The following is a 27,884-nucleotide window of genomic DNA, read 5'->3' as shown; positions in this document are numbered from 1 at the left end:
TCACAGCAAACCTGCTCGCCAGCAATCAGCTCTCTTCATTCATGCTGAGCACCTACGATGAGCCAGGCTCTTTTCAGGATGCTAGGGATTTAGTGGCGACTAAGACATACACAGCTCATTCTCAGGAACCTTCCAATCTAGTGACTTAGATAAATATTAATTTTAAAAATCACACAAACATACAAATTGTGATATGTGATTTGGAGGAAAATTAGAGAGTGCTGTGAGAGCCGATGTGGGGGCAGGAGTTAGGGATGACCCTTCTGCAGGTCAGAAGAGGCTTTCCTGAAGAACTGCCACTTGAGTGCAAATATGAAGCTTAAGCAAGTATTAAATACTTAACTTCAGGGCTTCACAGAGCCTTCAGACAGCTAAAGTACGGAGGCAATAGCCACGAGGAGGAAGTGTACGCTCATAATGCATTTCCTGGGCTTATTTCTTCCTAGCTCATCCTGTGGCACTCATGCCCCCGCTCCTCCCCGGCCCTGTCCCCTGCCCAGCCCTCCCCTCCTCCAGATTAGTCCAGACGCAATGCCTTCACCTAGCCCTTTGCAGCCTGCTCTCCTTTCCTCCTTGCTTGTGGGCTAACATGTCTGTCTTCCAGGTCACATACCCCCACCTGGAGCCTCCACGCTCCCACACTTAGCCCCCAGCTCCCTCTGCTGCTTTACTCCCACCTAAGAGGGAAAAAAACATCCGCAGAAGCAGGGAAAGCAGCCGAGAGGAAAAAGAGGTGGGGAAAAAGCAATGAAAGGAAGTGGGGGGCAAAGGCTGCTAAGGCTTGAGAGAGAACAAGGCGCGGGGTATCCAGGCTGGGTGGCTGAGAGAGGCAGGTGGGGAAGAAAGCAGAAGTGCACAGGTGTGGAAGGCAGGGGCGAAGCTCCAGCAAGCCTGCGGGGAGAACAGCTGCTGAGCAGAAAGAAAAGCCAGTGGAGAGAGAGGCACAGATGTGTGTGACGTTACATGATTAGATGGAGTGTGAAGTGTCGTGCAGCTGTAATAAATGATATCAATAATAAGCATCAGGCACCTGCAGCATCTGCTTATAATGCTGCTTACTACACTCTCACTTGCCCAGCATTTCATACTCTGTTTTAAACACTGGGCTAGTACCTTTGCAGGACTCATTTCATTCACAATAACCCTATGAGTTAGATCTTATATTTCCCACTTTATATTTCTCACAGAGACATTAAGCAACTTCCACAAGGCCACAAAGGTAGGAAGCGGCTGAGCCTGGACTTGAACCCAGATCTTCCCACCTCTGCCTAAAGCTCCTTCTCGGGCCATGGGAGTAAATAGATAGAAGAGAGATGTAATGAGTTGGCAAGAGCATCACCAGCATATGAGAAAGAGTAGAGGGGCGTAAGTAGGACACCGTTGCTGAGTCAGTCGGAGACTGTCTGGGTGAGCAGGGCAATGGGAGACAGAGGCGGGCTGAGGGAACCCTGGAGGAGGCAAGGGGCAGGGGAGGAATGCTTTTCTGTTCAGGTCTCTTCAGCTCTGAAATAGCCTTCTGCCTTGAAGCGCTAAACATAAAAAAAAGAGAAGGTACCTCTCTTTACAGAGACATGGGCCGCGTCCTTCCTGCCGGGCCCTGCGGCCTTGCTGGGGCCCAGCTCCTCCTGAGAAACAGGAAGTATCCTTGGAATGGGCCAGGCGAGTTCAGAGCCAATTCCCCTGAAGGCCCTTCTCCAAAAACAATCAGACGTGGTTCAAATCACGTCCCTCCGCTCAAGTTAATACGATAAATAGTAATGGCTAAGCAAAGATCAGAGAAAAAATATTCTCACAGGAGAACTAAAAACAGTGGAAAATAGAAGAATGTTTCTCATCTAGTTCCAGCTCAGAGGACCTTTGTTAACTCTACCAAAGCCAATTCAAACACAGAAAACCTGAATCAGTACAAAGAATTCTGAATCAGTACAAAGAGGGGGTAGGGAACTATCATCCTTCTTCCTATTTACAGCAGCATCGTCATTTTTCCCAGGCTGATAAATTTAGTACAAGAATAATGGCATCTCTAGACCCACGAGGTCTTATTGCAGCAAATATAAATATGTAAACCATAAAGACTTTATTTTGTTCAGGAACCCCAATGACTTTCTAAAATTCATTCCCCGGATTTTATTTCTCAAGATTAGTAAATCTCAGTCTCCAAAAGAAGGCAGTCCCGCTTCCCAGGAAGAATTCCGCCCTTGTGAAACATCTCATTCCCACACGTATCTGTGAGAAGCATCTCCCTGCCCAGCCAGCCTCTGGGCTCTGGGATCAAAGCCCGCCTTATTGTAAATAGACTCACTTCCACTTTCTGGTGCAGATCAACATTCTCACTGAGAAGAAAGCCGACAAGGGATGCGTGGCCATTCCGCGTTGCTATCTGCAAAGCATTGATATTGAGCTGCAAGAGACCAATGAAGAGGGCAGGGAGGGAGTCCCATTAGGATCCTGCTTTCTGGTGTATATCACATGGTAATCAATTAGTATTAATGCAATGAAATACTATGACTATTTCCCAAAAAAATTCAGCATGTTTCCAATTATTACAAGGACTGTTATTTCCAAGTGCCACCCTAAAAACATCCAAAATAACACCTGTCTCAGGCAAACATGAGTTAAATCCCTGTTTCCCTCCTCTGAGAAGAATAAGGTAGACTAAAAATAAGTCTTCTCTCTCTACACTCCCTGTCCTTGAGCCAAAATTGCTGAGCTGGGGTTGGCCCACAGAAGGAGTTCCACGCTTTCCTGCCTCCCTGTCTCTGTGTACTAGCAGCTACCCATTTTGCCTGAGATGGCTTCAAAGCTTAGTGTGATTTTAACCCATATTCCGTGCCCCAGTATTGTCCTTTTCACTCAACTCCTTAACACTTCCCATTTACTCTGCTACCAGCTGCCTCCTACCGTTCCCTGTGTTCAAGTATGTTCACTTAGTGCCCAAGCTAGATGGCAAGTGGCTTGAGGGCAGGGCCTGACCTTAACTGTCCTGCCATCCTCCACAAGTCCTGGCATGGTGTCTTAGGATAATAAACAGTCAATGAACTAGTTGTTGATTAATTATAAGATCACTCCAAAATGTTTTCAGGTCCTCCAAATAAAGATGTTGAAAGAAAGCGTATTTTCCTAATGGCTGCCTTGATATCCCCATCCCGCGTGGCCTTCTGTAATGTGCCCTGGCCACTCCCCCACCAAGGGGCGGGGTTTATTTCTTTAGCGCCTTGAATCTGGTGGGCCCTTAACTGCTTTGACCAATGGGATATGGCAGAAGTGACATGATGCCAGTTCCAGGCATGGCCCTTAACTGTCCTGGCAGCTTCTGCTTCCTGCCTCTTATGATGCTTGCTCTTGCAATGCCTCCTCTTGAAACCCAGCTGCCATGCTGTGAGAAGGCCAAGGCACATGGGGAGACTATGTTTTGGTGCTCTGGTCAGCAGCCCAAGCTGAACTACCAGACAACAGCCAGCAATTATCAACTGTCAGCCATATGAATGAGCTATCTCACACGTCCAGCTCGATTAAGCCTTTGATGACCTCAGCCATGGCCAACATCTGACTGCAACCACATAAGAGAGCCAAAGTAAGACTCTCCTAGCTGAGCCCGATCAACCCACAGAACTAATTAAAATAATAAAAAGTTATTGTTGTAAGCCACTATACTTTGTACTGGTTTGTTATGAAGCAAAAGATAAGTGGAGTCATATGGAACAATATACACTCTGACCAACTGGATTAGCTGATGCTAATGCCCATGCAGCTTATGTAAGTGGCCTATCAAGCACAGGCCTCTTTGTCTTCATCTGTAAAAATGGCATAACCATCTGTATTGGTTACATATTGCTGCTGTAACAAACTACCACAAACTTAGTGGCTTAAACAATACAAATTTATTATCTTACAGTTCTGGAGGTCAGAAGTTTGTAATGGGGATCACAGGGCTCAAATCAGCATGCTGACAGGGCTTGGTTTCTTTCTGGAGACTCTAGGGAAAATCTGTCTCCTTGCCTTTCCCAGCTTCTCGAAGCTGCCCACACTTGGCTCATGGCCTCCTTCCCACATCTTCAAAGCCAGCAACAGTGTGCCTAATCTTTCCCACAGTGTATCACTCAGATTTCTTCTTCTACCTTGGGCGTCCACTTTAAAGGACTATTGTGATTACATTAAGTTCACCCTGATAATCCAGGAAAATCTCATTTTAGGGTCAGATGATCAGCAACCGAAATTCTCCAAACACATTCACAGATTCCAGGGATTAGGAGTACACATCTTTGCAGAGTCATTATTTTGCCTGTCATGCCTCTTTCTCTCAAGCCATAATAATACTGGGAACATAAATGTGGTAGTAAATGTGTTTGTCAATCATAACTATCATCACACACAAAAAATTATTGAGCACCTATTACGTGAGAGGCACCACATTACTGGTGGGACATGATAGTGAACAAGACTGATAAAATAATCATTATGATTAGACTTACATTTCAGTGGGGTAGACAATCAGTTGATCTCTAGATTGGTAGACTGACTGATTGGTTAGTAAACCAATAGATTGAGAACAAATCTATTTATTAGAGTCTAGATATTATTAGAAGAATAATATCAGCTGGTGATAAGTGCTACAAAGAGAAGTAAAATAGTGTGAGTAGGTGGCTACTTTCCAGTGGCTGATCAAGGAAGGCCTCTTAGACAAGGTGATATTTAAACTGAGATCAGACTGGTAAAAGCACCTCCACTGGGAAGATCTGCAGCAGGAACATATTTGTGAGGAATTCAAGGTCAGACACCCTGCTGCACAAGGAGCTGTGCAAATGCGCTGCATTTTACTCATGAGGTCCCTCGGGCAGTGTGGACGTCCTACAAACTTTTCAAGGACCAAAATAATATTTGAAACCTAAAAAAGAATAATTCTTGGTTCCAAGAAACCAAAAGAAAACCACAAAATTGAAGTTAATAAATATTTCATTGCCCATAGTCATGCTTCATCGATTATTAAATGTAGTGTTCATAAAATATTCATTACATTAGTAAACAATTTGTAGGTGAAAATTTTTCACCTTGCCCAAATACACACAAGGAGTTCTAAGAAATCAGTCAGTCATGAGTTCGGCGAGTCTATCATAGTCAAATAGTTCTAAAAGCTAAAGTTAAAAAACCTTTAAATACAATTAACAGAGAGAAAAAAACTCCACATAGTTAATGTGGGATGTGGGTAGGGGAGGGCATTTAAATACATTTGATAAGAGGTGAGGTAGGGCCTCCAGAAATCGGAGTTCTTAGGGCCTGCAGAAGGCTTCATCAGACCCAGAGCGTGAGCAAGGCCCTGAAGACAGCCTGCTCCCCAGACCCTGGGCGGCCTTGCTATCCAGCATCCATGGTCTGCTCAGAAACAACGCAACCCTTTGGTTGGGGTTCAAGGTCACAAGAGCAGTCTCCTGGAGACTGAGACCAATCAGTGCCAGCAGGTGAAGAATTTCTGTGCTCAAGCACAGTAATTACCTGCAGATGTGAAAGCAACAGACCATCAAACCCATTCCCATGTTAATGTGTCCGAGCTGCTGGCTTCCTACTTCCCAATTGCTTCTTTCTGCAGAGTAGGTGTGGACAGCAGTGGGGGCTGAGGTTGTTGATCCAGTTAGTGTGCTAATGAATTCCACAGGAAAACTCAAGGAAATGGCAATGCTGAGAAATGGCTTCATGGCAGTTTTCAGGCTGCCTAGAGCCTGTTAACAAGGCAGCTGAGGCCGTGACTATGGAGTATCTTTAACACGGAACTTGCGGGCTTAGTCAGGTGGAGAGACCATGTGCACGTGGAAACCATTATGTGTTGGGTTCCTAAAGCTGCTGTAATGAAGTACCACAAACTGGGTGGCTCTAGAATAAGGGAAATCTATTATCTCCTAGTTTTGGAGACTAGAAGTCCAAAATCAAAATGTCAGTAGGGCGGTGCTCCCTCTGGACTCTCCAGGGAAGAGTCTGTTCCATGCCTCTCTCCTGATTTCTGGCAGTGGCCACAATCTTTGGTATTCCTAGGCTTGTGGCAGCACAACTCCAGTCTCCGTCTCCATCTTCACATGGCATTGTTCCCCGTACATCTCTGTCGCTGTGCCTCTTCTAAGGACACCTAGCATATTGGATTAAGGGCCCACCCTATCCTGTCTGACCTCATCTTAACTAATTCCATCCACAACAACCCTACTGCCAAATAAGTCACATTATGAGGCACTGAGGGTGAAAACTTCAACGTATCCTTTTGGGGGATACAATTCATCCCTCTGATGGTAAAATAAGTTCAGAAGTGTGGGAGGATACAGAACAGAAGGGTGAGCATAAGAGCTAACTAGGAAGGCTTCTTCAGGGGCTGGAGGGTAGAAGTGGAATGGAGGCAGGGAGGCACCACATGTGCAATGACTGGAAAGCACACGGCTCTCCAAATCCTGAACAATGCTTGGTGTTTTAGTCTGCCAAAGGGCTGCTAACATAAAGTACCAGAAATGGGTTTCCTTTTACAAAGGGGGTTTATTTGGGGTAAAAGCTTACAGTTCCAAGGCTGTGAGAAGTCCAAATCAGGATACCATAAGAGGTGCTTTCTCACCAAGGTCAGCTGCCACATGGCAAAGCAAGATGGCCACCGATCTCTGCTGAGGTCTCTCCTTTTGTTTTGGTACTGTAGGAAAACCTGGCATAGGGCTTGTCTATAAAAGGCCACCTCTCTCTCTCTCTCTCTCTCTCTTTCTCTCTGGGCCTCAGTTCTTTGACTCTCTCAGGGGCTTCTCTCTTTGCAGCTTAGCTGTGGGTGAAACCTCTCTCATGTGGCAGAATCAAATACGGCAGCTTCCTTTCCCTGGGTCTGTCTTCCTCTCTCTCTGTCGGTTTATATCAGAACCAGCAAGGAGGAAGGGATCAACTGAGTCACACCTCACTGTCCAATCAAAAGCCCTAAATAGATCTTATCAAGTAATCTAATCAAAGGATCCTCAATGGAATTTAATGCAATCAAAGGATAGCACACCCACAGGAATAGATTAGTTTAAAAACATAGTCTGCTGAGCGAGTGTGCAGTTCAGTGGTTGAGCACCTGCTTCACAGTAGAGGTCCCGGGTTTGATCCCTAGTACCTCCTAAAAAAGACAAGACAAAATAAAACAACAACAACAACAACAAAATATATATATATATATAAAATCTTTCTCTTTTGGGGATTCATGATATAATTTCAAGCTACCACACATGAGATCCATGAATTCTTAACTTTGTGTTTATTTCTTGCATAAGTAACCTGAGAACATCAGTGGGAATCAAGGTACATTAATTTCATTTTCCACTCACCTTCATAATCCTTGTCCACATATATAGACATTTTACATAGTTAAAATATATATAGTGGGGAGTGGGTGTAGCTCAGTAGTTAAGTGCCTATTTCACATGTACAAGCTCCCAAGAATTGAACCTGAGACCAAAAAATACACACATGTATTTTTAAACTAGTATTCTAGTGTTCTGTCATGAATATTTTTCTAAACGTATTTCAATGTATTTAGTTTTTTTTTTTTTATTGGCTACATAATTTCCCAAGAAAAAAGGTGCCCTAAACTTTTATTCCACTTTCCCCTATTCATTCATTGTACAGGTAGGCTTTGTCTACTTCTGGCTATTGGAGGTTATTTCTACATCTATTTTAAGGCATGTAGTTTTTCCCTCTGTCCTGATTATTTCATTTGTGGGTGAAACCAAGTAACAATTTTTTTCAAAAGGATTATACAAATTTATATTCCCACCAGCAGAATGCAATGGTACAAAACATGGCCAGATTGGAACTTTTTTCTTGATTCCAGTGTTGAACTATTTAACTTTTGAAAGGAAATTGTTCATACCTTGTGCTTATATGGAAAGATCTCTAAGAATTATTGGCAGCTGAAAATTAAAAAGTACAGAGCAGCATATATTACATAGTCTACTATCGTTTATGTAGTGTCAGGTTGTATTTGGGTTTGTGTTTAAGTCCATTTTTCATGCAAAAGCCTGGAAAATTTCTGGAAGGTTAAATAAATTATTAATGATTTCGTTCTGAGGAGTGAAATTGGGTGTGAAGTCAGAGTAAAATACTATTTATAATATACCTTTTGTTACTATTCAAATTTTTTATCATGAATTATTTCCATTATAATTTAAAAGTAATTTGAAAAATAGAAAAGGAAAATAAACCATCTGAATGAAGACAAGGCTACTGCAATAGTTAAAAGTCCAAGCCCTGGAGTCAAACCTAAGTTTGAATTCTTACCCTGCCATTTACTAGTTGTATGTCCCTGAACGATTTCCTTAACTTTTCTAAACTTCAGGTTCTCATCTTAAGGAAAATGGGAGAAAATGATGGGGATTGAATCAAGTCCCCCACAAAGGCATGTTCAGGCCCGAAATCCTGGTCCTGTGGGTGTGCACCCATTTGAAAAGAGGGCCTTTGAGGACATTATTAGTTAAGGTGCCCAGACTGAATGAGGATGGGCCTTAATCCAACACGACTGAAGTCCTTATAAGCAAAGGAAATTGGATGCAGAGGAAGAAGCCATGGGGAGCAGTAAGAAGCTGGAAGTCAATGGGACCTGGAAAAGTCACCGCCACATACACTGCAATGTGACAGAAAAGCCAAGGAATGAGGATCACTGGCAGCCAGCCCCAGAATGCCCGTCTTCGAGGAGAAAACATTGCTTTGATGACACCTTGATTTTGCACTCTCCTATCCTCAAAACCAAGAGCCTATAAATTCCTTTTGCTAAGCCAATCCATTGCGTGAGATTTGTTTTAGCATCTAGAAAACTAAAACAGATAATAATACAATTTTACCTCAAAGAATCCTAGCACTGCCATTAAAGGTAATCAATAATCAATATTATGATTATAGTTATTTCGAAGGTTATGAAAATTAGACTGAGAGCTTTTTGAGAGTGGGGATAATGTCTTCTTTATCTCTGCATTATGAGAACCCAGCTCAGGGCTTGACATGAAATAGGTGCTCAATATATGTTTGCTGAATAAAGAGATAAATGCATTCATCCATGCATGGACCTAAAGATGTGTTTTTAGAGCCTTATTAGTCATCATTTTACAGAGCAGGAATCAGAACCCAAAGAGGTGTTGAGTATTGGAGGAAGTACTCAATACCAAATTTTCCAACTCACATATTCTTTGCTCCTTTTGGGATTTTTCCTCATTAATCATTCAAATAGCAACATGATTTTAATTCTTATGACAACTCCATGTATTTGAGAAAATGCTCATGTTGTAGACCAGTTTTGCAGGTGATAAAACTGGCTCTTAGAGGCTCTTATACTGCCTTTAAGAAACTTCCTTAAAGTTGCTCAGTTGGCAGATCAATCCAAAACCAGAACCAGGTCCTCTGACTCGAAGTTCAATGCTCTTTGCACTGCACCATCGTGCCTTCTTCAGGCCCCATACTGACCATTTGAGTTTTCACACAATAAGCATTTTTTCAGTGCCTACTCTGAATGAGTCAGGTATGTACTAGTTGCTATAGAGAAAACAAAGGAGAATAAAAGTGTCTCTGTCCTTAAGAAGTGACAACTACCTGCTCCTGTTGCCCCTTTCTCAATTATCACTTACTCAAAGGAATAGAAAGAATGGTGTTACTACTGAGGTGGCATCAATTGGGGGATATCAGAGGAAAATCATTAATTCTTCTGCAAAACAAAGCATATTATAAGTATTACTTCTACAAAAGCCCAGTGAATGAATCACTGCAGACCAGATTTCCCAGAGAACATTCTGAGGGCTCCCACTGCCTGAGTGTACATGGCAGAGAACATACTTTATTTGGAATGTTGATGTCACTTCCTGCTGCCAGTAGCACTTTGCTGCATTCTTCATGACCTCCTTTTACAGTCAAAAAGAATGGTGTTTCTCCATCCTATCAAAAGAGGAAAAAAACATTCATATTAATGGCCTTCTGCCATGAAATTAAATTATGTGAGAAATGAAAATATGTGAGAAAATAAGCTTTTCCTTTTGTGTATTACAATCACAGATAGTATTTATTCATCACTTACTATGTGCCAAACTTATTTTGACAAGACTATATTCTTTGATAGTTAATCTCATAACAACCCTATGAGGTAGGGGTTAATATTATCCCTGATTTACAGATAAAGAAACTAAGCCACAGCTAGAAAGTGGCAAAGGTAAGACTCAAATCCAACCTGTTTGGCTCCAAAGCCTGTACTCTCAACTGCTCTGTTATGCTGCATCCTTTAAGAGTTTCCTTCTACCATTCATGAGTCTTTATTAACTTATCTAGCTAACATTTATTAGACACCTATTTTATATCAGGCACTACTGGGCATTGGGATTGGGAAGATGAATAGGACACAGACACTGCCCAGGCAAGAAGGTAGCAACTGTTAAGAAAGACAGTCATGGAAATAAAGTATTATAAAAATAGAAGTACATTCATACCAAGTAGAGCTTTAATCATTAAACCTGATTTAAAATTTTGCATGCCAGCTTTTAAAAAGAAAAGTAATACATTATCTCATTACTTAAGCTTACTGAAAGTCAAGATAAATATTTGTAGGACAAAATGAGAGTTTAGTGTAGGTCAAAAGACAGAGGGAAAGAAGGAACTGGCCTCATGCAGTAGCTACTTGAGTATTTCCCATCCCTCATGCAATCCCTTTCCTAAATTTTTTGGGAAGAAATGCCAAATTCTTTTCCCACCTGTAATCATTTCCCACCTTGGAGGCTATTCTGTTTAACAACTGCGTTAGGATAAGTTCTGAAGGTTTTACATGTAACTAATTAGATCCAAACAATCATGTTAACAAGGATGCAGGAGCACAGAACCAATGCTCCCCTCCCGGTGTGTCCTGGGTTGCTTTACTTGAGTACCTGCACAGCCATCTCAATACAAAGGACTTTTTCCTCATAATCTCCTCTCTCACCTTTTTCAGGAAAAGAGATGCCAACAGCCAAACTCCAGTGGGAAAAAGTATTTGCAAAAATATGAAGGAAAGCTTCACATCTTTAATATATCAAGAGCCTAAAAAGCATTCATATCTTTGACCCAATAGTCCTACTGCTAAGGATAGACCTGTGGAGGGTTGGAACTATGCACCCCGGAAAAACATGTTGTTAAACATAATCCATTCCTGCGAGTGTGGACCCCTTGTAAATAGCATCTTTTGATGAGATTACCTTTAATAAGGTGTGGCCCCAGAGGGGTCTTAATCCTATTTCTAAGACTTTAATGAGGAAGGAGGCACTGAGAGAAAAAAATGCCAAAGAAGGAACAGACAGAAGCTAAATATCAACAGAACCAGAAGAGAAGGGAAAAGTCAGAAGAGGCCACCACGGGCACTGCTGTATGACAGAGGAGCCAAGGACAAAGGGTCACCGGCAGCCAGCCCCAGAATGCCTGTCTTAGGGAAGAAAGCATGGCTGCAATGGCCCCTTGATTTAGACTTCTCCTATCAAAACTGTAAGGCAACCGTTTCCCATTGTTTAAACCAACCTATTGCATGATATTCGCTTTAGCAATGAGGAAACTAAAATAATACCCAACAGAAATAACGAGAAATTCAGAGTAAGATTTATATACAAAGAGCTTCATGACAGTATTGCTGAAAGTAAATTAAAATTAAAATAAACCAAACGTCCAAGAGCTAAAGAAAAGTTAAATGAAGTTTGGGCAGACACTAAAAATTAATATGCATGGGAACACAAGGAAAACTGGAAGGAAATACATCAGCTATATGTGTGATAAATAATTTTGGTCCAGGAGAATACAAGAACAACTATTGGGGAACGGGTATAGCTCAGCAGTTTAAGCACCTGCTTCCCATATAAGAGGTCCTGGGTTCAATCCCCAGTACCTCCTGAAAAAAGGAAAGGAAAAAAAGAAAAAAAAAAAAAACTATATATGTTTACTTTTATCTCAGCTTTAAAATGTATATTTCTGACATGTTTTACAATGTATTAATTTAAATATAAACATATTTTTGATAGGTGAATACTCAAACTTTCTTTACTGATAAGAGTTTGCTACAAAAAACGTTGGGAGACCACTGCTTCAGAGTATATTCACATGGACTCCCACTGGACTTGCAAAAGGAAACTGAGGCAGCCCATGCCTGGGTTAACATTTAAAGGATAATAGCATCCTTGTATGATTTATTTTTCACAGATGAAGTCTATCATAATCTACAATTATACTTTTTTTTTACTTTATGAGCTCTTCCCAGTGTACCCTGACTCTAAAACAGTTCAAAGGAGGATGAAATCCAAGTGTGCCCACCCAGAGGGCAAAATATTAAAACAGAATAGAGGATGCACTACTAAGACTTTATTTATTTATTTATTTATTTATTTATTTATTTATTTATTTATTTAAAGATTTATTTTTTTATTTCTCTCCTCCTCCCCCCCATCTCCCATTGTCTGCCTTCTGTGTCCATTTGCTGTGTATTCTTCTGTGTCTGCTTGCATTCTCGGTAGAACCAGGAATCTGTCTCTTTTTGTTGCGTCATCTTGCTATGTCAGCTCTCCATATGTGCTTTTTTCACGTGGGGTGGCTCTCCTTGCAGGGCGCACTCCTTGCGCATGGGGCTCCCCTCTGCAGGGGACACCCCTGCGTGGCACTGCACTCCTTGTGTGCAGCAGCTCACCACATTGGCCAGGCAGCCCTGGGATTGAACCCTGGGCCTCCTATATAGTAGGTGGATGCTCTATCAGTTGAGCCATGTCCGCTCCCCACTACTAAGACTTTAAATCAAATTCTATAGGACTTCCTCTTTCTAGTTATTTGTGAAGGTCAAGCAAACCTAAGATTTAGCCTAGGAGATTAATGTTCTTTTTGAGTTTCTAATGCATTGTTCATAACTTTCATTCAAAAAGATCAGATCCGTGGCATCTTTAAGTCAGTTAAATTAATTAAACCAGATCATCAGTATGCCAGTTGGTCATAAGAGAGAACACACAAAAAAATAAGCAAATGAAGGTTCTATTTCGGTCAGTGATCACCATCTGAAACCCTGGCTTACATTCTCTCAGGAACTGGAAGAGAAAAAAAACAAGGATGGTAAAAATATATATCACTGATACCAATGACAACAATGAACCCACTTATTATACCAGGTCCAGGGATACATGGGACCTGGCTGGGGATTCTTTAGTCCAAAGGAAATATAACTCCTCCCAGCCATCATATATGTTCACTTTAATTTCCTTTTATTTTCATTATGTTGCCCACAGTTGTCATTTTTATTAGCATCAATCTAAGATACACAATGTTTCATGTTATCATATCTGAGATCAAGATGTGTCTTACAGCTTTAGTTGACCAGGCGGCAGACATGATATAGTTGTCATTGCTGGGACATGTGCATTAAAACTTTCAGAATGGGCATCAGTAGCTTAGAAAAAAATCTGAGAAACAATAGTGGGGCTGCCTTTCAAAAAATGCTGCACCATAAGCACCATTGATGGCAGAGAGAACAATATTTTGTTGCCAGAAACCCAAGAATATGATAGACTAAGAAAGTGGTTCAAAAGAATTGAGTTCTGAATGTAAAGTTTAGAAATACTTACCCAACTTTTTTTAAATTAATTTTTCCATTGTAGATGTATGGTAAAAATCGACAATAAAAGTTTAAAAAACTCTCTCAATAAGTATAAAATAAGTATTCAAAGTGATATATTCACATACCATACAATCTATCCAAAGTGACAATCAATGGTTTTAGTATAATCAGTGTTGTGCATTCATTACCACAAAAAAATTTTAGAACAGTTTCATTACTCCAAAAAGAAAAGCTCTTTTTTATTGAGATATATCATTAGATATATCTCAATAAAACTGCTTTTAAAATATTCAAAGTGAAAGAAAGGCAGCACTTTTTCTTTTTTAATGTTACATAAAGAATGGTATATCTTACAATCAATGGTGTCTTCAATTAAATGATTACAATATTCCTTCTTACAGCATCTCTCAGGAAATGTGTTAAGTTTGGAATTCCTAGAACACTGAAGTCCAAGAGGACTCCAATCACCTGCACTTCAAAGAGTCAGCCAAGAAGTCACTGACCCAGAGGTGAAGAAGTGACCATTGAGGGCAGCGCAGCCACAGTCCCTCCGCTGAAACCCAGTCCCAGTGTCTATCTTTCTCTCACTCTCCTGAATGAATTCCCCTCCTTTCCCTTCCACCTTCTCTACCCCAGTGTCTTAAACTAAATGCATCTGTTCTAGTTTCCTGGACTGCTCAAGCAAATAGCACGAAATGGTTCAGCTTAAACAATGGGAATTTCTTTGCTTATGGTTTTGAGACCAGGAAAATATCCAAATCAAGCACCATTCAGGTGATGCTTTCTGCCTAAAGACAGTGGCATTCTGGGGCTGGCTGCCAGTGATCCTTGGTTCCTTTGTCACAAGGCAAGGCCTATGAAGGTGTCTCCTGGTCTCTTCCTTCTTTTCCAGGTTATGTTTCAGCTTCTTGCTGTCTGTGGCTTTCTTTCCCTTGGTCTCAATTTCATTCCTTCATAAAGGATTCTAGTAATAGGATTAAGACCCATCCTTGGGAAGCGGATTTGGCTCAATGGATAGAGCATCCACATACCACATGGGAGATCCAGGGTTCAAACCCTGGGCCTCCTTTACCCGTGTGGAGCTGGCCCATGCGCAGTGCTAATGTGCACAAGGAGTGCTGTGCCACGCAGGGGTGTCCCCCATGTAGGGGAACCACACACGTGAAAAAAGTGCAGCCTGCCCAGGAGTGGTGCCGCACGCACGGAGAGCTAATGCACCAAGATGACACAACAAAAGAGACACAGATTCCCGGTGCTGCTGACAAGAATATAAACGGACACAGAAGAACACACAGCAAATGGACACAGAGAGCAGACAACTGGGGAGGAGAGGGGGAAGGGGAGAGAAATAAAAAATAAATCTTTCAGAGAAGCAGACTTGGCCCAGTGGTTAGGGCATCTGTCTACCACATGGGAGGTCCACGGTTCAAACCCTGGGCCAGGGGAAAGGGGAGAGAAATAAAAAATAAATCTTTCAGAGAAGCAGACTTGGCCCAGTGGTTAGGGCATCCGTCTACCACATGGGAGGTCCGCGGTTCAAACCCTGGGCCTCCTTGACCCATGTGGAGCTGGCTCATGCGCAGTGCTGATGCGAGGAAGGAAGGAAGAAAGGAAGGAAGGAAGGCCCATCTTGACTGAGGTGCCTCACACCTTAGCTGAAGTAACCTCATCAAAAGGGCCTACTTACGATGGGTTCTCACCCACAGGAGTGGATTAAATTTAAGAGCGTGCTTTTCTGGGGGTACATGCAGCTTCAAACCACCACATCATCCAAATCCTCATTATCTACCCCACACACACACCTTTTCCTTTCCTATGTGCAACAGCTCCTCGACATGCACCCCACTACCAGTAGCCCACGCCAAAGAGTTTGGGTCAGAAAGTCCTCCTTTTCCCGGACCCTGATCACAAGGCCCATGGATTCTGCCACCCCCTCTCTTCTCCTGGGCTGTTGCCTGTGATGCCTCTGTGAGATGCTTCAGCCATTTGGCAGCATCCTCACTGGAATTCCCTCCTCCAGGTAACCCAGGCCCCCATTCACCCTTCAGATTGCTGCCAGAGTTAGCCCACTACACCCAAGATGCCTCATCTTGGCTTCTGTCCTTGCCCTTCCTTCCTCCCTCCCTCCCTCCCTCCCTTCCTTCCTTCCTTCCTCTCCCCTCCCCCCACCCCAGTTGTCTGTTCTCTGTGTCTATTTGCTGCGTGTTCTTCTTTGTCCACTTCTGTTGTTGTCAGCAGCACAGTAATCTGTGTTTCTTTTTGGTGCGTCATCTTGTGTGTCAGCTCTCCACGTGTGTGGCGTCATTCCTGGGCAGGATGCACTTTCCTGCTGGGCAACTCTCCTTACAGGGCGCACTCCTTGCACGTGGGGCTCCCCTACGCAGGGGACACCCCTGCTTGGCAGGACACTTCTTGCGCGCATCAGCGCTGTGCATGGGCCAGCTCCACACGGGTCAAGGAGGCCCAGGGTTTGAACCGCGGACCTCTCATGTGGTAGACGGACGCCCTAACCACTGGGCCAAGTCCACTTCCCACCATTCCTTTCTTGAAAGCCATCCCTCTAACTCTTTATTTTTAAACCCTGTTTCAATCTGTAATGAGCATTTTTCACATACCTCATTGGTCTCATTTACGTCTTGCCACTGAGCGAGCAGCACCTGTACAGCAGGACTATGGCCATGTTTTGCAGCAAGGTGCAGAGCGGTGTTTCCCTCCTGCAACAGAAATTCATTCGAAGTAGAAAATCTTTTACTGAGAAATACATCCTCCAACTATCAGGACTATAATGAGGCTTCTAAAAGGTTTCATTTTGCCTAAAGCTGGGGTCCTGTATGTGGACCGTGTTCTCCACACTTTTAAGTAAAATTTATAAAGTTTTAAATGGAAAGACATACTCTTTGAACTAGTATACAAAATCAATCCATGCACTTTGTTATACCTTTGCTACTAATATGTTTGCAAAACATGGGATAAAATAAAAGTAAAAATAAAAGTAATTCCACTAGGAGGCATTTTCAGAAATCTCTATAAAAAGTTTTTTAAATGTGCTTTATCTTTTGACCTACAATCCCACTTCCAGGAATTTATCATTGGAAAATATTCAAAGATGTGCAGACAGATGTAGGTGTCCACTCCAGGCATTCCTCCCCTCCCCGGAATTAGGCAGGGTTGGAATTGATAGGGGGAAAATCCATGCAGTTTATTGAATTCACAAACATTTATGGAGCTAAAACTGCTCATCTGGACAATCCATTGCAAAAGTAGATGAATTTCACCTTGACTTTCCAAGATTCTCTCTGGCTACAGTTAACTCTACTGCCGACCAAAAGGTCATCACCAAATCTATATACCAATTATTACTCCCTTATGATGCTTATTATTCCCTTTCTCTTGTTCTCAGCAAAGAAATGAGAGTTCAACTCACCTTGTCCTTCTCTGAAGTGTGCAGATTAAGGGAGATAAGTTTTTCTATCATTTCAACATGGCCCCTTTCAGCTGCCAAAAGAAATGGCTTTCTTCCTTTCTGAAAAGCAATCACAAACCTCCAGCATTCATTACATTCTTGTTCAACAAGCCCAATGTGTTGATTTGAATCTTTTGTGGACCCCAGAGAATTATGTTCTTAAATCCGTCCATTCCTATGGGGGTGGGAACCTTCAGATTGGACTGGGTTGGGTTGGGGGCCTGTAATTGGATTGCTTCAGTGAGGAGTGACCCAGGGTGGGTCTTGGCCCTCTTGGTGGAGTCCTTTATAAATGGAGGACTAAAGGAAGCAGACAAAGAGAAAAGCAGCAGAGACAGAAAAACCCTGAGAGCCTGGAATTGATGAAACACAGAGGCTCAGAACGAGGTCCTGGAAAGGGATGAGGCCCAGAAGAGAGAGGAGATGAGCATGTGCTTGATGGCCCACAGCTTAGCTTGCAGAGAAAGTGAACCTGGAGAGAAAGGCAGAGACCTCGGCAGACCCCAGCTGCCATTGTGCCTCGCCATGTGATAGAAGTCCAGGATTGCCAGTGGCCGGCCTTTGGTGAGACAGCATCTCTGATGATGCCTTGGTTGGACATTTTTATAACCTCAGAACTGTAAGCTTTTAAGCTAATAAATTCCCAATATAAAAGCCAATGCATTTCTGATACTTCACATTGGCAGCCCTAAGCAAACTAAGACACCCAGCAACTGACAAGGCTGGCAGTATTTTAGCCCAACATCCTGATTGCTGTGAAAACCATTCCTGTGTCCCAGGTGACTGGACAAGAGGACCAAGATGGTCTCTTTGGTCACAGCATTCCAGGCCCTTCTTAGGGGAGGGTAATGACAATCTCTGAGTTATCACCAAAAACTGTGAGAGACTCCACATCAACACAGAGTCACTTTCATAGGGGCAGGCAACATCCTCACAAGCACGAGGGGAGGCGCTGCATCACAGCAGGCACAGCAGGAATGTTCCATATTTATTCAATAGTTCTTTCACTCAACTATTTATTGAGAAGCTACTATATGCCAAACCCTGTCTTGGGTGCTTGCATGTCACAATAGGCCTTGCCTTACTGACAAAAATGATTGAAACAGAAAGTTTCTAATGCTTAATATTTACGCGGCTCATTCAGACATGACATTTGATCAACTGCTTTGTTTTAGGCCTTCCTTGCTGTGACAATTTGAAGTTATATGTACCCCAGAGAATCGTGTTCTTAAAGCTATTCCATTCCATGAGTGTAAACCTATTGCAAGCAGGGCCTTGTGACTAGATTACTTCAGTCAAGGGCCTTTTGATTAGGTTACATCAGTTGAGCACGTGGTCCAGGGTGTGCCTTAATTCTCTTACTAGAGTCCTTTACAAGAGAATGAAATTCAAACAGAGAGAGAGAGAAAGCCACAGAAGCAGGAAGCTGGAAGCAACAAAACCTGGAAGAGAAGGGAGAGACCAGCAGATGCCACCATGTGCCTTGTCATGTGAGAGAGGGGTCCAGGATTGCTGGCAGTCTTCAGGAAGAAAGCATCGTTTTGAGGATGCCTAGATCTGGATGTTTTCACAGCTTATAAACTAATAAATTCCCATGATTAAACCCAACACATTTTATGGTAACTGCTTTCAGCAGCAAAGCAAACTAGAACAGCATGCTATAAACACATATTAACAAGATGTTTCCAATGTGGGAAAAAAAAAAGACGCAAGCCTTCTTTTAAGAAGTTTCCAGAATGTGAGATTTTTCCATCTCATCTCACTATTCCCCAATAAGAAGAAAAAAGAAAGGGAAAATGTGGAAATAATAGATGGCACTCACAAAAAAGGTCTACAGGGATCCTTTCAATAGGGATCTGTATTCATGCACATATGGAAAATAGCGAAAACTATTGGCACCAAAAATTCACCTAATTATCATTCTTGGGCCAGATATGATGCCTATGTGCTATACATCCCTAACCTTCAAAGTCTAAAGGCTTGACTCTTCATCATTTTCTTTTATATCAGTAAGAAAGGGCAAAGGGAACAAACAGAAATTACTTGGGGCCACAATTTGTCCGCTTAGATTTTTAGGCACGTAATTGAAGAACAAAAAGAGCTTGAGTGGGAAACAGATGTGGCTCAACCAATTGGGCTCCCATCTACCGTATAGGAGCTCCAGAGTTCGATGCCCAGGGCCTCCTGGTGAGGGCAAGCTGGCCCATGTGGCAAGGTGGCCCATGCAGAGTGCCAGCCCATGTGGGAACATGGCCCCACGCAGGAGTGCCGCCCTGTGTGGGAATGCTACCCTGCACAGGAAAGCTGCCCTGCGCAGGAGTGCCGGCCTATGCAGAGAGCTGGCGCAGCAAGATGATGCAACAAGAGACATAGAGAAGAGAGGCCCAGTGGTTAGGGCATCCATCTACCACATGGGAGGTCCCCGGTTCAAACCCCAGGCCTCCTTGACCCGTGTGGAGCTGGCCCATGCGCAATGCTGATGCGTGCGAGGAGTGCCGTGCCACGCAGGGGTGTCCCCCATGCAGGGGAGCCCCACGTGCAAGGAGTGCACCCCGTAAGGAGAGCCGCCCAACATGAAAGAAAGTGGAGCCTGCCCAGGAATGGTGCTGCACACACGGAGAGCTGACACAACAAGATGACGCAACAAAAAGAAACACAGATTCCCATGCTGCTGACAACAGAAACGGACAAAGAAGACACAGCAAATAGACACAGAGAACAGACAACTGGGGTTGGGGGGAGGAAAGGGAGAGAAATAAATAAATAAATAAATCTTTAAAAAAAAAAAGAAGACGTAGCAGAACAAAGAGATGAGGTGGCACAAGAGAGTAATCACCTCTCTCCTACTCTGGAAGGTCCCAGGATCAGTTTCTGGAGCCACTTAATGAGAATACAAGCAGACACAGAAGAACACACAGCAAATGGACACAGACAGCAAACAGGCGAGGGGGGGGGTGTGGGATGGGAACAGAGGGAGAAATAAATAAAAATGTATCTTAAAAAAAATAGCTTGAGCCATAAACAACTCTGTGGAAACGATAGATCAAAAATTATTGTTTGACTTATACAAATCTCTTCAAATGGTGACAATAAATATAGATCCATATAAAGAAATTACAAAATGGGAATGAGACAATTATTATATCCTAGGTTAAAACATTTGGTCACTCATCCTTATAAACCATTCATTCATTTATTCAATAATTATTGAGCACCTATTTATGCACCAGGTATTGTGCTAAGCAGAAAAGTAGCCCAGTTGCAAATTATACTGCCCCACCCTTAAGGAGCTCAGAGTCCAAAGGCGAGAATGACACATAAGGAAGTAATTATAATGTAATGTAGTGATTGAGCCCTGGAGGCATATGGGGGTGCAAAAGTCAGCAGGAGTGTGTACTTTTGGTTGGGGAGGTAAGTGACAAGAAGTAGTGGAAGATGGCCTTTAAAGGTTGCTAATGCACTGGAACAAGAGAAAATAACACTTGTGTAGCAGTTTGGTATTATTTATGAAGTCCATAAATAGATATTGGATTATGTTTGTAAATTGGTCTGTTCCTCTAGGTACATTAGACTGAATTGGATCAAGAAAAGAAAATGCAAAGGCCAAAATCACATAAAATAAGGGCATTTAAAGGAAATCTGTATCTTATAAGCAAATCAAAATGCAGCATACAGAAAGATGAGGTTACAGAAAGCATACAGTAAAATGTAGTATAAATCTTTTCTCCCATGTCTAGTTATCCAAAGTAACAACAGGAATTTCAAAATTATTTAAATTTTTAAAATATGTAGTTTCATTATATCCTATCTTTTTATTTGAAACTTGAGGAGACTACATGTTTCCACCCCCATCCCTTTTTTAATTTAAAGATTTATTTATTTATTTATCCCCCACCCACCCCCCACCCATCTGCTCTCTGTGTCCATTTACTATGTGTTCTGTGTCTGCTTGTCTCCTCTTTAGGCAGTACCAGGAACTGATCCTGGGACCTTCCAGAGTGGGAGAGAGGTACTCAATCTTTTGTGCCACCTCAGCTCCCTGGTCTGCTGCATCTCTTATTGTCTCTCCTTTGTGTCTCTTTTTGTTGCATCATCTTGCTACACCAGCTCTCCACTTGGGACACCTTGCCACGGACGGGCCAGCACTCCTGCATGGGCCAGCACTCTACACAGGCCAGTTCTCCATGTGGGCCAGCTCGCTGCGCGGTCCAGCTTGCCTTAACCAGTAGGGCCCAAATCAAACCCTGGACCTCCCATATGGTAGATAGGAGCCCAATTGCTTGAGTCACATCCACTTCCCTCCATCCCTTTTTAATTATCTGCAAGCAGGCCTCTATCCCACGCAGTCTCAAAGGATTGCCCCTTCTTAGGAAGGCAGGGAGGTTTTCCAGGCAGCAGGACAGTGGGGCCTAGTGTCGGGGCCCCAAGCCTCAGGTGTGGGAGAATCACAATGCCTCTGGTTCTCTTTTCAGAATCAGCACTCCGATTCTCTTTCCTTATTAACGAAAATAGTTCAAGAATTCCTGTCTGCCTTTTCCCCCTTTATTAAGTCATTGTGTATTTAATACGCTTTAACTGAGTGTGGTGTAAACTTTTCACCTGTGAATAAGACTGAGGTGTTGCAATTGTTTACCATAAATCATTTTTTATTTTTAAGTTGACTGCTGTGGTATAAGTTATCAAGTTCAGCAAACGTCTCACAAACAACCATCAAATGGACACCCAGAGCCTAGCCTAGCCTTCCTTTCCGCCAGGGAGCCCAGAGATGCCACCTTAGAGAGCCTCTGGGCCGAGGAGAAGGCTGGGTGGAGCTGGTGCCAAGTCCCACAAGGGCCCAGCTGCCTGTCTATGCCCATTACTACTTCCCTCACCCTGGGATCAGGAACTGAAAGCAGAACCCAGCATTCAGAAAACCCACCAGCCCCTGAATAACCAGAGATTTGAGAGGGAAAAAGTAAGCTTGCCATGAGGTAAAATGTGCTCTTTGAAAGGGCAGCACGTTGACGGTGAAGGCAAAGTTCTGAGGTGGGCGGGAGGTGCTGGGTTGGTTCTCCCCTCACAGACCGGAGCCAACAGTTTTGATTTGGTCTCAGGCCTACAGAAGAAAATACTTGCTTCTCAATACCCTCTTGTTCATTATTCCTACCCCTCCGCAAAAGAAGCTTCTTTGCATTCTGACCTCCTATAATTATCCGTGAACCTGCTTAAGTTCCCTATACCTGTAGCTGAAACCAACTTAATGTTTTTTTGTTGTTTTTTTTTAAAGATTTATTTATTTATTTCTCTCCCCTCCCCCCCCCCCCCCCCACCCTGGTTGTCTGTTCTCTGCATCTATTTGCTGCATCTTGTTTCTTTTGTCGGCTTCTGTTGTTGTCAGCAGCATGGGAATCTGTGTTTCTTTTTGTTGCGTCATCTTGTTATGTCAGCTCTGTCATCTTGTGTCAGCTTTCTGTGTGGGTGGCGCCATTCTTAGGCAGGCTGCACTTTCTTTCGCACTGGGTAGCTCTCCTCTCGGGGCGCACTCCTTGCACATGGGGCTTCCCTACGCAGGGGACACCCCTGCGTGGCAGGGCACTCCTTGCATGCATCAGCACTGCACATGGGCCAGCTGCACACGGGTCAAGGAGGCCCGGGGTTTGAACCGTGAACCTCCCGTGTGGTAGACGGACGCCCTAACCACTGGGACAAGTCCCTTTCCCTCCAACTTAATGTTGTACCACCAAAATCTCTTAAATATTTTGCAAATATAAGAATGGTGGTTGAGGCCCTTCCAGTGCCTCCTCCCCAAACATTTTAATCTGAGTACTTGTTTTAGGTCACAGGATGGAAGTTTAGATGTAGATTCAAAATATCTAGACTACTCTACCCATGACTATTCCTGCCTGCTCTGATCTCTTAGAGACAAAGATTTCTAAAGCTATGGAGTCCAGAGAAATCTCAAAATCTCAAAACATTTCCCAGTGTCCTTTCATTTTTCCCATTCCCACCCAAACTCTCTTAGGCCTAATTAAACCCATTTTGTTATTAAAGCCTTCCTCGCTGTAAAGCATTCCTTGTTAGCCTTTGGAGTTCCCTCCAGGCCAAAGAGAAGGGCCTTGCTCCCTCTGGGCTGGTACACAGGCAGCTACTCTTAATTACTTTTTGTTGATAAGAAACTAGGCAAGAGGGTGGTGGCTGTGAAGGTGGAGCAGGATTTCTTTCAAAAGTAATCTCTGACTTCCACAATACCTTTAAACAAATGCAAATAGGAAATCCCAGGAGGAACTCACAGACCCTGAGTTCCTGATCCCAGCTGCGACTAAATTTTGCCAACACGCTTGACCACAACTCACAGATCTCAGAAATAGATCTTCGGTTTTTTCCACTGATCAAACCACTGTTTCCTTACAGGTCTAAAATTGGAGTCAGGGACCCTTCTCTTCCCGTATGACTCAGTGGGCTCATTTTTTACTTGTTCTCATATGTCTCTGAATCCACCTTAATTTTAAGGCTCTCTCAGCTGGACAGATTTCTGTACAGTCAGCTTCCAAAGTCAGAGGAGAAGGAGGAAAAAGGAAAGGATAAGACTGACCTGGGGCCAGTTAAAAAGAGCTGGACAGGAAGGCTGCTGGTCTACACAAGCCCGAGAAGAGGGGACGGCCCCCTGCAAACACCTTGTGATCTCTGAGCCCCTGCAGCCTGCTGACCTGCCCCACACCCTGCTGGCTCCCATGAAGGGAAACATGGATCTCACATACAACTGATTCTCAACAAACACCTGCTGAATTAAATGGAATGACATTCATTCATAGGCTGCATCCCTCTTTAGCGTGGATCAAGACGGCAAAATCTCTTTTTCTCATTCTGACACAAAACGGTGTTTGACTATGGTTATCAGGTTGAGAAATCAGATAATCCATTTCATTTTATAATAACATGAGAACCGCCATACTGAGCCCTTACCCTGTGCCTGGCTCTTTACTAAGAGCTTCATAGTCATTACCTCATTTATGTGTCTCAACGGTGGCTGTTCCGATATTTCTACATAGAAATGGCTTAAGGGTGGTGGCTGATTAGAAGTGGGGAGCAGAAAGGCTTGCTGCAGAAGCCTGTGCAGAGGCGTTTACATAACATTGAGGAAATATCAAATAATGCGGGTGGTGCTGATAAAAAATTACATAGGAGTCAAGGTATTCCCCTCCCCAATCACCCCTTGGTGCTACCGTGAGGTAGGTTTTATTATTCCCACTTTACAGATGTGGAAACTGAGGCCCTCTGTAGTTAAGGACTTTATTTAATCATTAATACATGGTAGCCCTGCCCATGCACAGGTCAAGCTGCAAATGTATGGTTGTTTATTCACAGCGCAGGAAGTAAAAGAAATTCATCGACCTCATTTGAAGAAATAGTTTCTGATGTCTTTTTGTTACTTTTTAGAATGGTCAGGAAAAATGTGTTTGGTTTTTTTTGTTTGTTTTTTTAAGGTGAAATAAAGTGACTATTAATGATCAACTTCTAGAGAAACTTTAATGAAGATTAATGTTCTAGTCTGCTGAGGTATCAAAATGTCAGTCCCACAGTAGGTATGCTCTATGAAAAAGTCTAGGGGAAGATGTTTCAGGGAAAAGATTGTCCCTAGCACATTGGAATACCCACTGTCATTTGAGAAGGGAGACAACAGCATGGTGGTTGGAATCAGCCAGACCTGATTTCATATCTTGGCTCTGCCACTTTCTACTTAAGAGACTTTGGACCAGGTACTAAGCTTCTCCAAGCCTCAATTTCCTCATCTCTCACAAGAAGCCATGTCCTATTTTATAGGATTCCTGTGAGATCAATGAGATAATTCTTTCATTTGGCAGTAATTTGTTGAGTACTCACATGGCTCAGGCCCCAGATCTCATTAAAATAGTGAATGCAAATAACTTTGCTCTGTATCTAGCACATTAAAAACACTCAATAAATGATAGCTTATATTATTATTTACCTACTTATGAAAACTGCATTATATTCCCTGGCTCGTTACTGTACAGCTTTGTGTTAAATATATTCCAAAAAGGCCAGGCATAATAGAATAAAATTCAGACCTCCATTCTGAATACCAAAAGGAGGGGGTACTGTCCACATCCCTGCCACAATGAAGGAGAGAGGAAAGAATCCGGCTGCTGCATGAATACTTCCTGCCCTCCCCACAAGCAGTGCCAGGTATCCCACCCACACCAACACTGCCCCTCTGCACTGTGGACCACCAGGGTGAGGGAGGAACTGAGTGCACAGCCAGGCCCGTCTGGGCTGGCTCCTTTGGTAGCTCCAAGGGCAGACAGGAAGCAGAGTTCCGTAGGGGTATATGAGAGACCTGCCCTACCTCATCAGCCTGGTCCAGCTCCTTCAGGTGCAGATCTTGAATGAGGTACTCTGTGATTCGTACATTATTGCTCTGGGCTGCAAAGTGGAGGGCGTTCATTCCATCCTGAAGAGAAACAGGCGTAGGGGAGATAGGCAGTGTCCTCAGAATCTGTCCACACCTGACCCCCATGCAGGAAAGGGGAGCTTATGTCCAGATGGAACCACAAAACTACCTGATTCTTGGCTTTCTGGTCTGCTCCAGCTTTAACCAGCATGAGCATGATCTCCAGGCTCCCAGCCCACGCTGCGAGGTGAATTACCGTCAAGCCGTGCTTCCCCAAGAAAAAAGAAGAAAACATCACTCGAGTCAGCCACAGCATGCTGTGTCAGTCAGCACAGGCAAAGCTAATCCTAGACTGTTGAAAATTAAGGACTAGAGAAATCATTTAATGTATAGCAAAGGTGATATTTCAATTCTGTGGGGAAAATGGTTTATTTAATAAGTGTTGCATCACTAGTGGTTTTCCATCTAGAAGAAAAATTGAAATCCTATATCATCCACACACACACACACACAAAACACACAAACTAAATACTTTAGAAGAAAATCTAGACAATAATGTACAGCCTCTATAAAATGTAATGTATAAAGAAGTTATAAAAGGAAAGATAGATCATAAAATCAATAAAAAATGATCGATTTTTAAAAACGTATCTTCAAAAAAATGACAGATGGTTATTTTTTCTAATATATGAAGCACTCTTACAAACCAAGAAAAAGACAAATAAACCATTTGTAAAGTGCATAAGCCTTTTGGTATTTACTTTGGCAGGTCCAGAAATTGAGGTAATGTATTCTTTTATTCTCAGTAGAGTCAAGTTTAGAGAGCAAAATAGCAAGTTCCAGATTATTGAATGATACTTTAAAGTGATGGTTATCAACTCAGGGTGAATTTACCCAGGGACATTTGGCAATGTCTGGAGATATTTTTGATTGTCATTACTGGGGGATGAAATTGACACTTGATGGGAGAGGCCAGGGATTCTGCTAAACATCTTATAATACACAAGATAGCCCCCTCAAAAAGAATTCTCTGGCCCAAAATGTCAATAATACTGCTGTTGAGAACCCTACTCTAGATGTACACACCCTTGTAAGTTTTACATTTACCTCTCACACTACATGGTGATTTAATCTATTTACATAGTGACAATTCCAGTATAAAGAAAACTCATAGCAATGTCCACACTCTTCCCAGAGAATAATGATGTATGGTTTTTAGAATAAAAACAAGTTAAAGTTCATAAAAAAATAAACCCTAAGCACAATGCCACTCCTTCTATTAAGCTTTTCCTACAAAGCAATGCTCCATTTTCAGTAGTACTAAAGCTGGTTTCACATGTAACTGATAAGAACTAAATCTCTTAAAATCTACAACAAAGCTGCTAAATGAATTCATAAAATGGTGAGTTCAAGAACACAAAAATCAATGATGTTTCTATACACTAGTAATGAATAATTATTTGTTAATGAACTAAGTTGGAGGATTTATACTTCCTGATCTTAAAACTTATTACAAAGCTGCAGTAATCAAAATAATATGGTACTGGCACAAGAACGGACATATAGACCAATGAAATTGATTGGACATTCAGAAATAAACCCTCACATCTATGGCCAAATGATTTTCAACAAGAGGGCCAAGTCCTCTTAATGGGAAAAAAATAGTCCTTCAATAAATGGTGCTGGGAAAACTGATGTCCACATGCAAAAGAATGAAAGTGGACCCCTACCTCAATTCAAAAATTAACTCAAAAAAGATCAAAGACCTAAGTTTAGCAACTAAAACAATAAATCTCCTAGAAAAAAACATAGAAGAACATCTTCGAGGATTTGTATTAGGCAATGTTCTCTTAGACTTTATACCAAAAGCATGAACAAGAAAAAAAGGAAGGAAGGAAGGAAGGAAGGAAGGAAGGAAGGAAGGAAGGAAGGAAGGAAGGAAGGAAGGAAGGAAGGAAGGAAGGAAGGAAGGAAGGAAGGAAGGAAGGAAGGAAGGAAGGAAGGAAGGAAGGAAGGAAGGAAGGAAGGAAGGAAGGAAGGAAGGAAGGAAGGAAGGAAGGAAGGAAGGATTTCATCAAAATTAATTTTTTTTTGTGCAAAGGACTTTATTTTAAAAGTAAAAAGACAACCTACAGAATGTAAGAAAACATTTGGAAACCATATATCTGATAAGGGTTTAATGTTCAGAATAAATAAAGAACTGTTACACCTCAACAACAAAAAGACAATTCAATTAAAAAGTGATCAAATGGGAGCCAATGTGGCTCAGTGGTTTGAGTGTCAGCTTCCCACATATGAGGACTCAGGTTCAATCCCCCACCCAGTACCTCAAAAAAAAAAAAAAAAAAGTGGTTAAATGGCTTGAATAGACCTTTCTCCAAAGAAGATATACAAATGGGCAGTAAGCATATGAAAAGATGCTCAACGTCATTAGCCATCACGGAAATGCAAAT

The 27,884-nt window shown here is 42.5% G+C and overlaps 1 protein-coding gene across 2 annotated transcripts in view; it reads right to left on the bottom strand.

The window, feature by feature from the left end:
• The window catches only part of ANKDD1B (ankyrin repeat and death domain containing 1B), a 72,561-nt gene that overhangs the window by 19,140 nt on the left and 25,537 nt on the right, over positions 1–27,884 (bottom strand). For both annotated transcript variants that reach the window (XR_011646049.1, XM_012528274.4), the window contains exons 4-9: positions 25,601–25,699; positions 25,387–25,491; positions 17,004–17,102; positions 16,195–16,293; positions 9,814–9,912; positions 2,303–2,401 (exon numbers count right to left, since the gene is read on the bottom strand). Coding sequence is in view for 1 of the 2 variants with exons in the window: in XM_012528274.4 (XP_012383728.2) it covers positions 2,303–2,401; positions 9,814–9,912; positions 16,195–16,293; positions 17,004–17,102; positions 25,387–25,491; positions 25,601–25,699 (600 nt within the window). In the remaining variant the exon portion in view is untranslated. The remainder of the gene's footprint in view (positions 1–2,302; positions 2,402–9,813; positions 9,913–16,194; positions 16,294–17,003; positions 17,103–25,386; positions 25,492–25,600; positions 25,700–27,884) is intronic.

Source organism: Dasypus novemcinctus, chromosome 2 (genome assembly GCF_030445035.2).
Source record: "Dasypus novemcinctus isolate mDasNov1 chromosome 2, mDasNov1.1.hap2, whole genome shotgun sequence".
NCBI lineage: Eukaryota > Metazoa > Chordata > Mammalia > Cingulata > Dasypodidae > Dasypus > Dasypus novemcinctus.
Note: the sequence above shows the minus strand (reverse complement) of the source record. Positions and strands in the feature narration are given on the sequence as shown.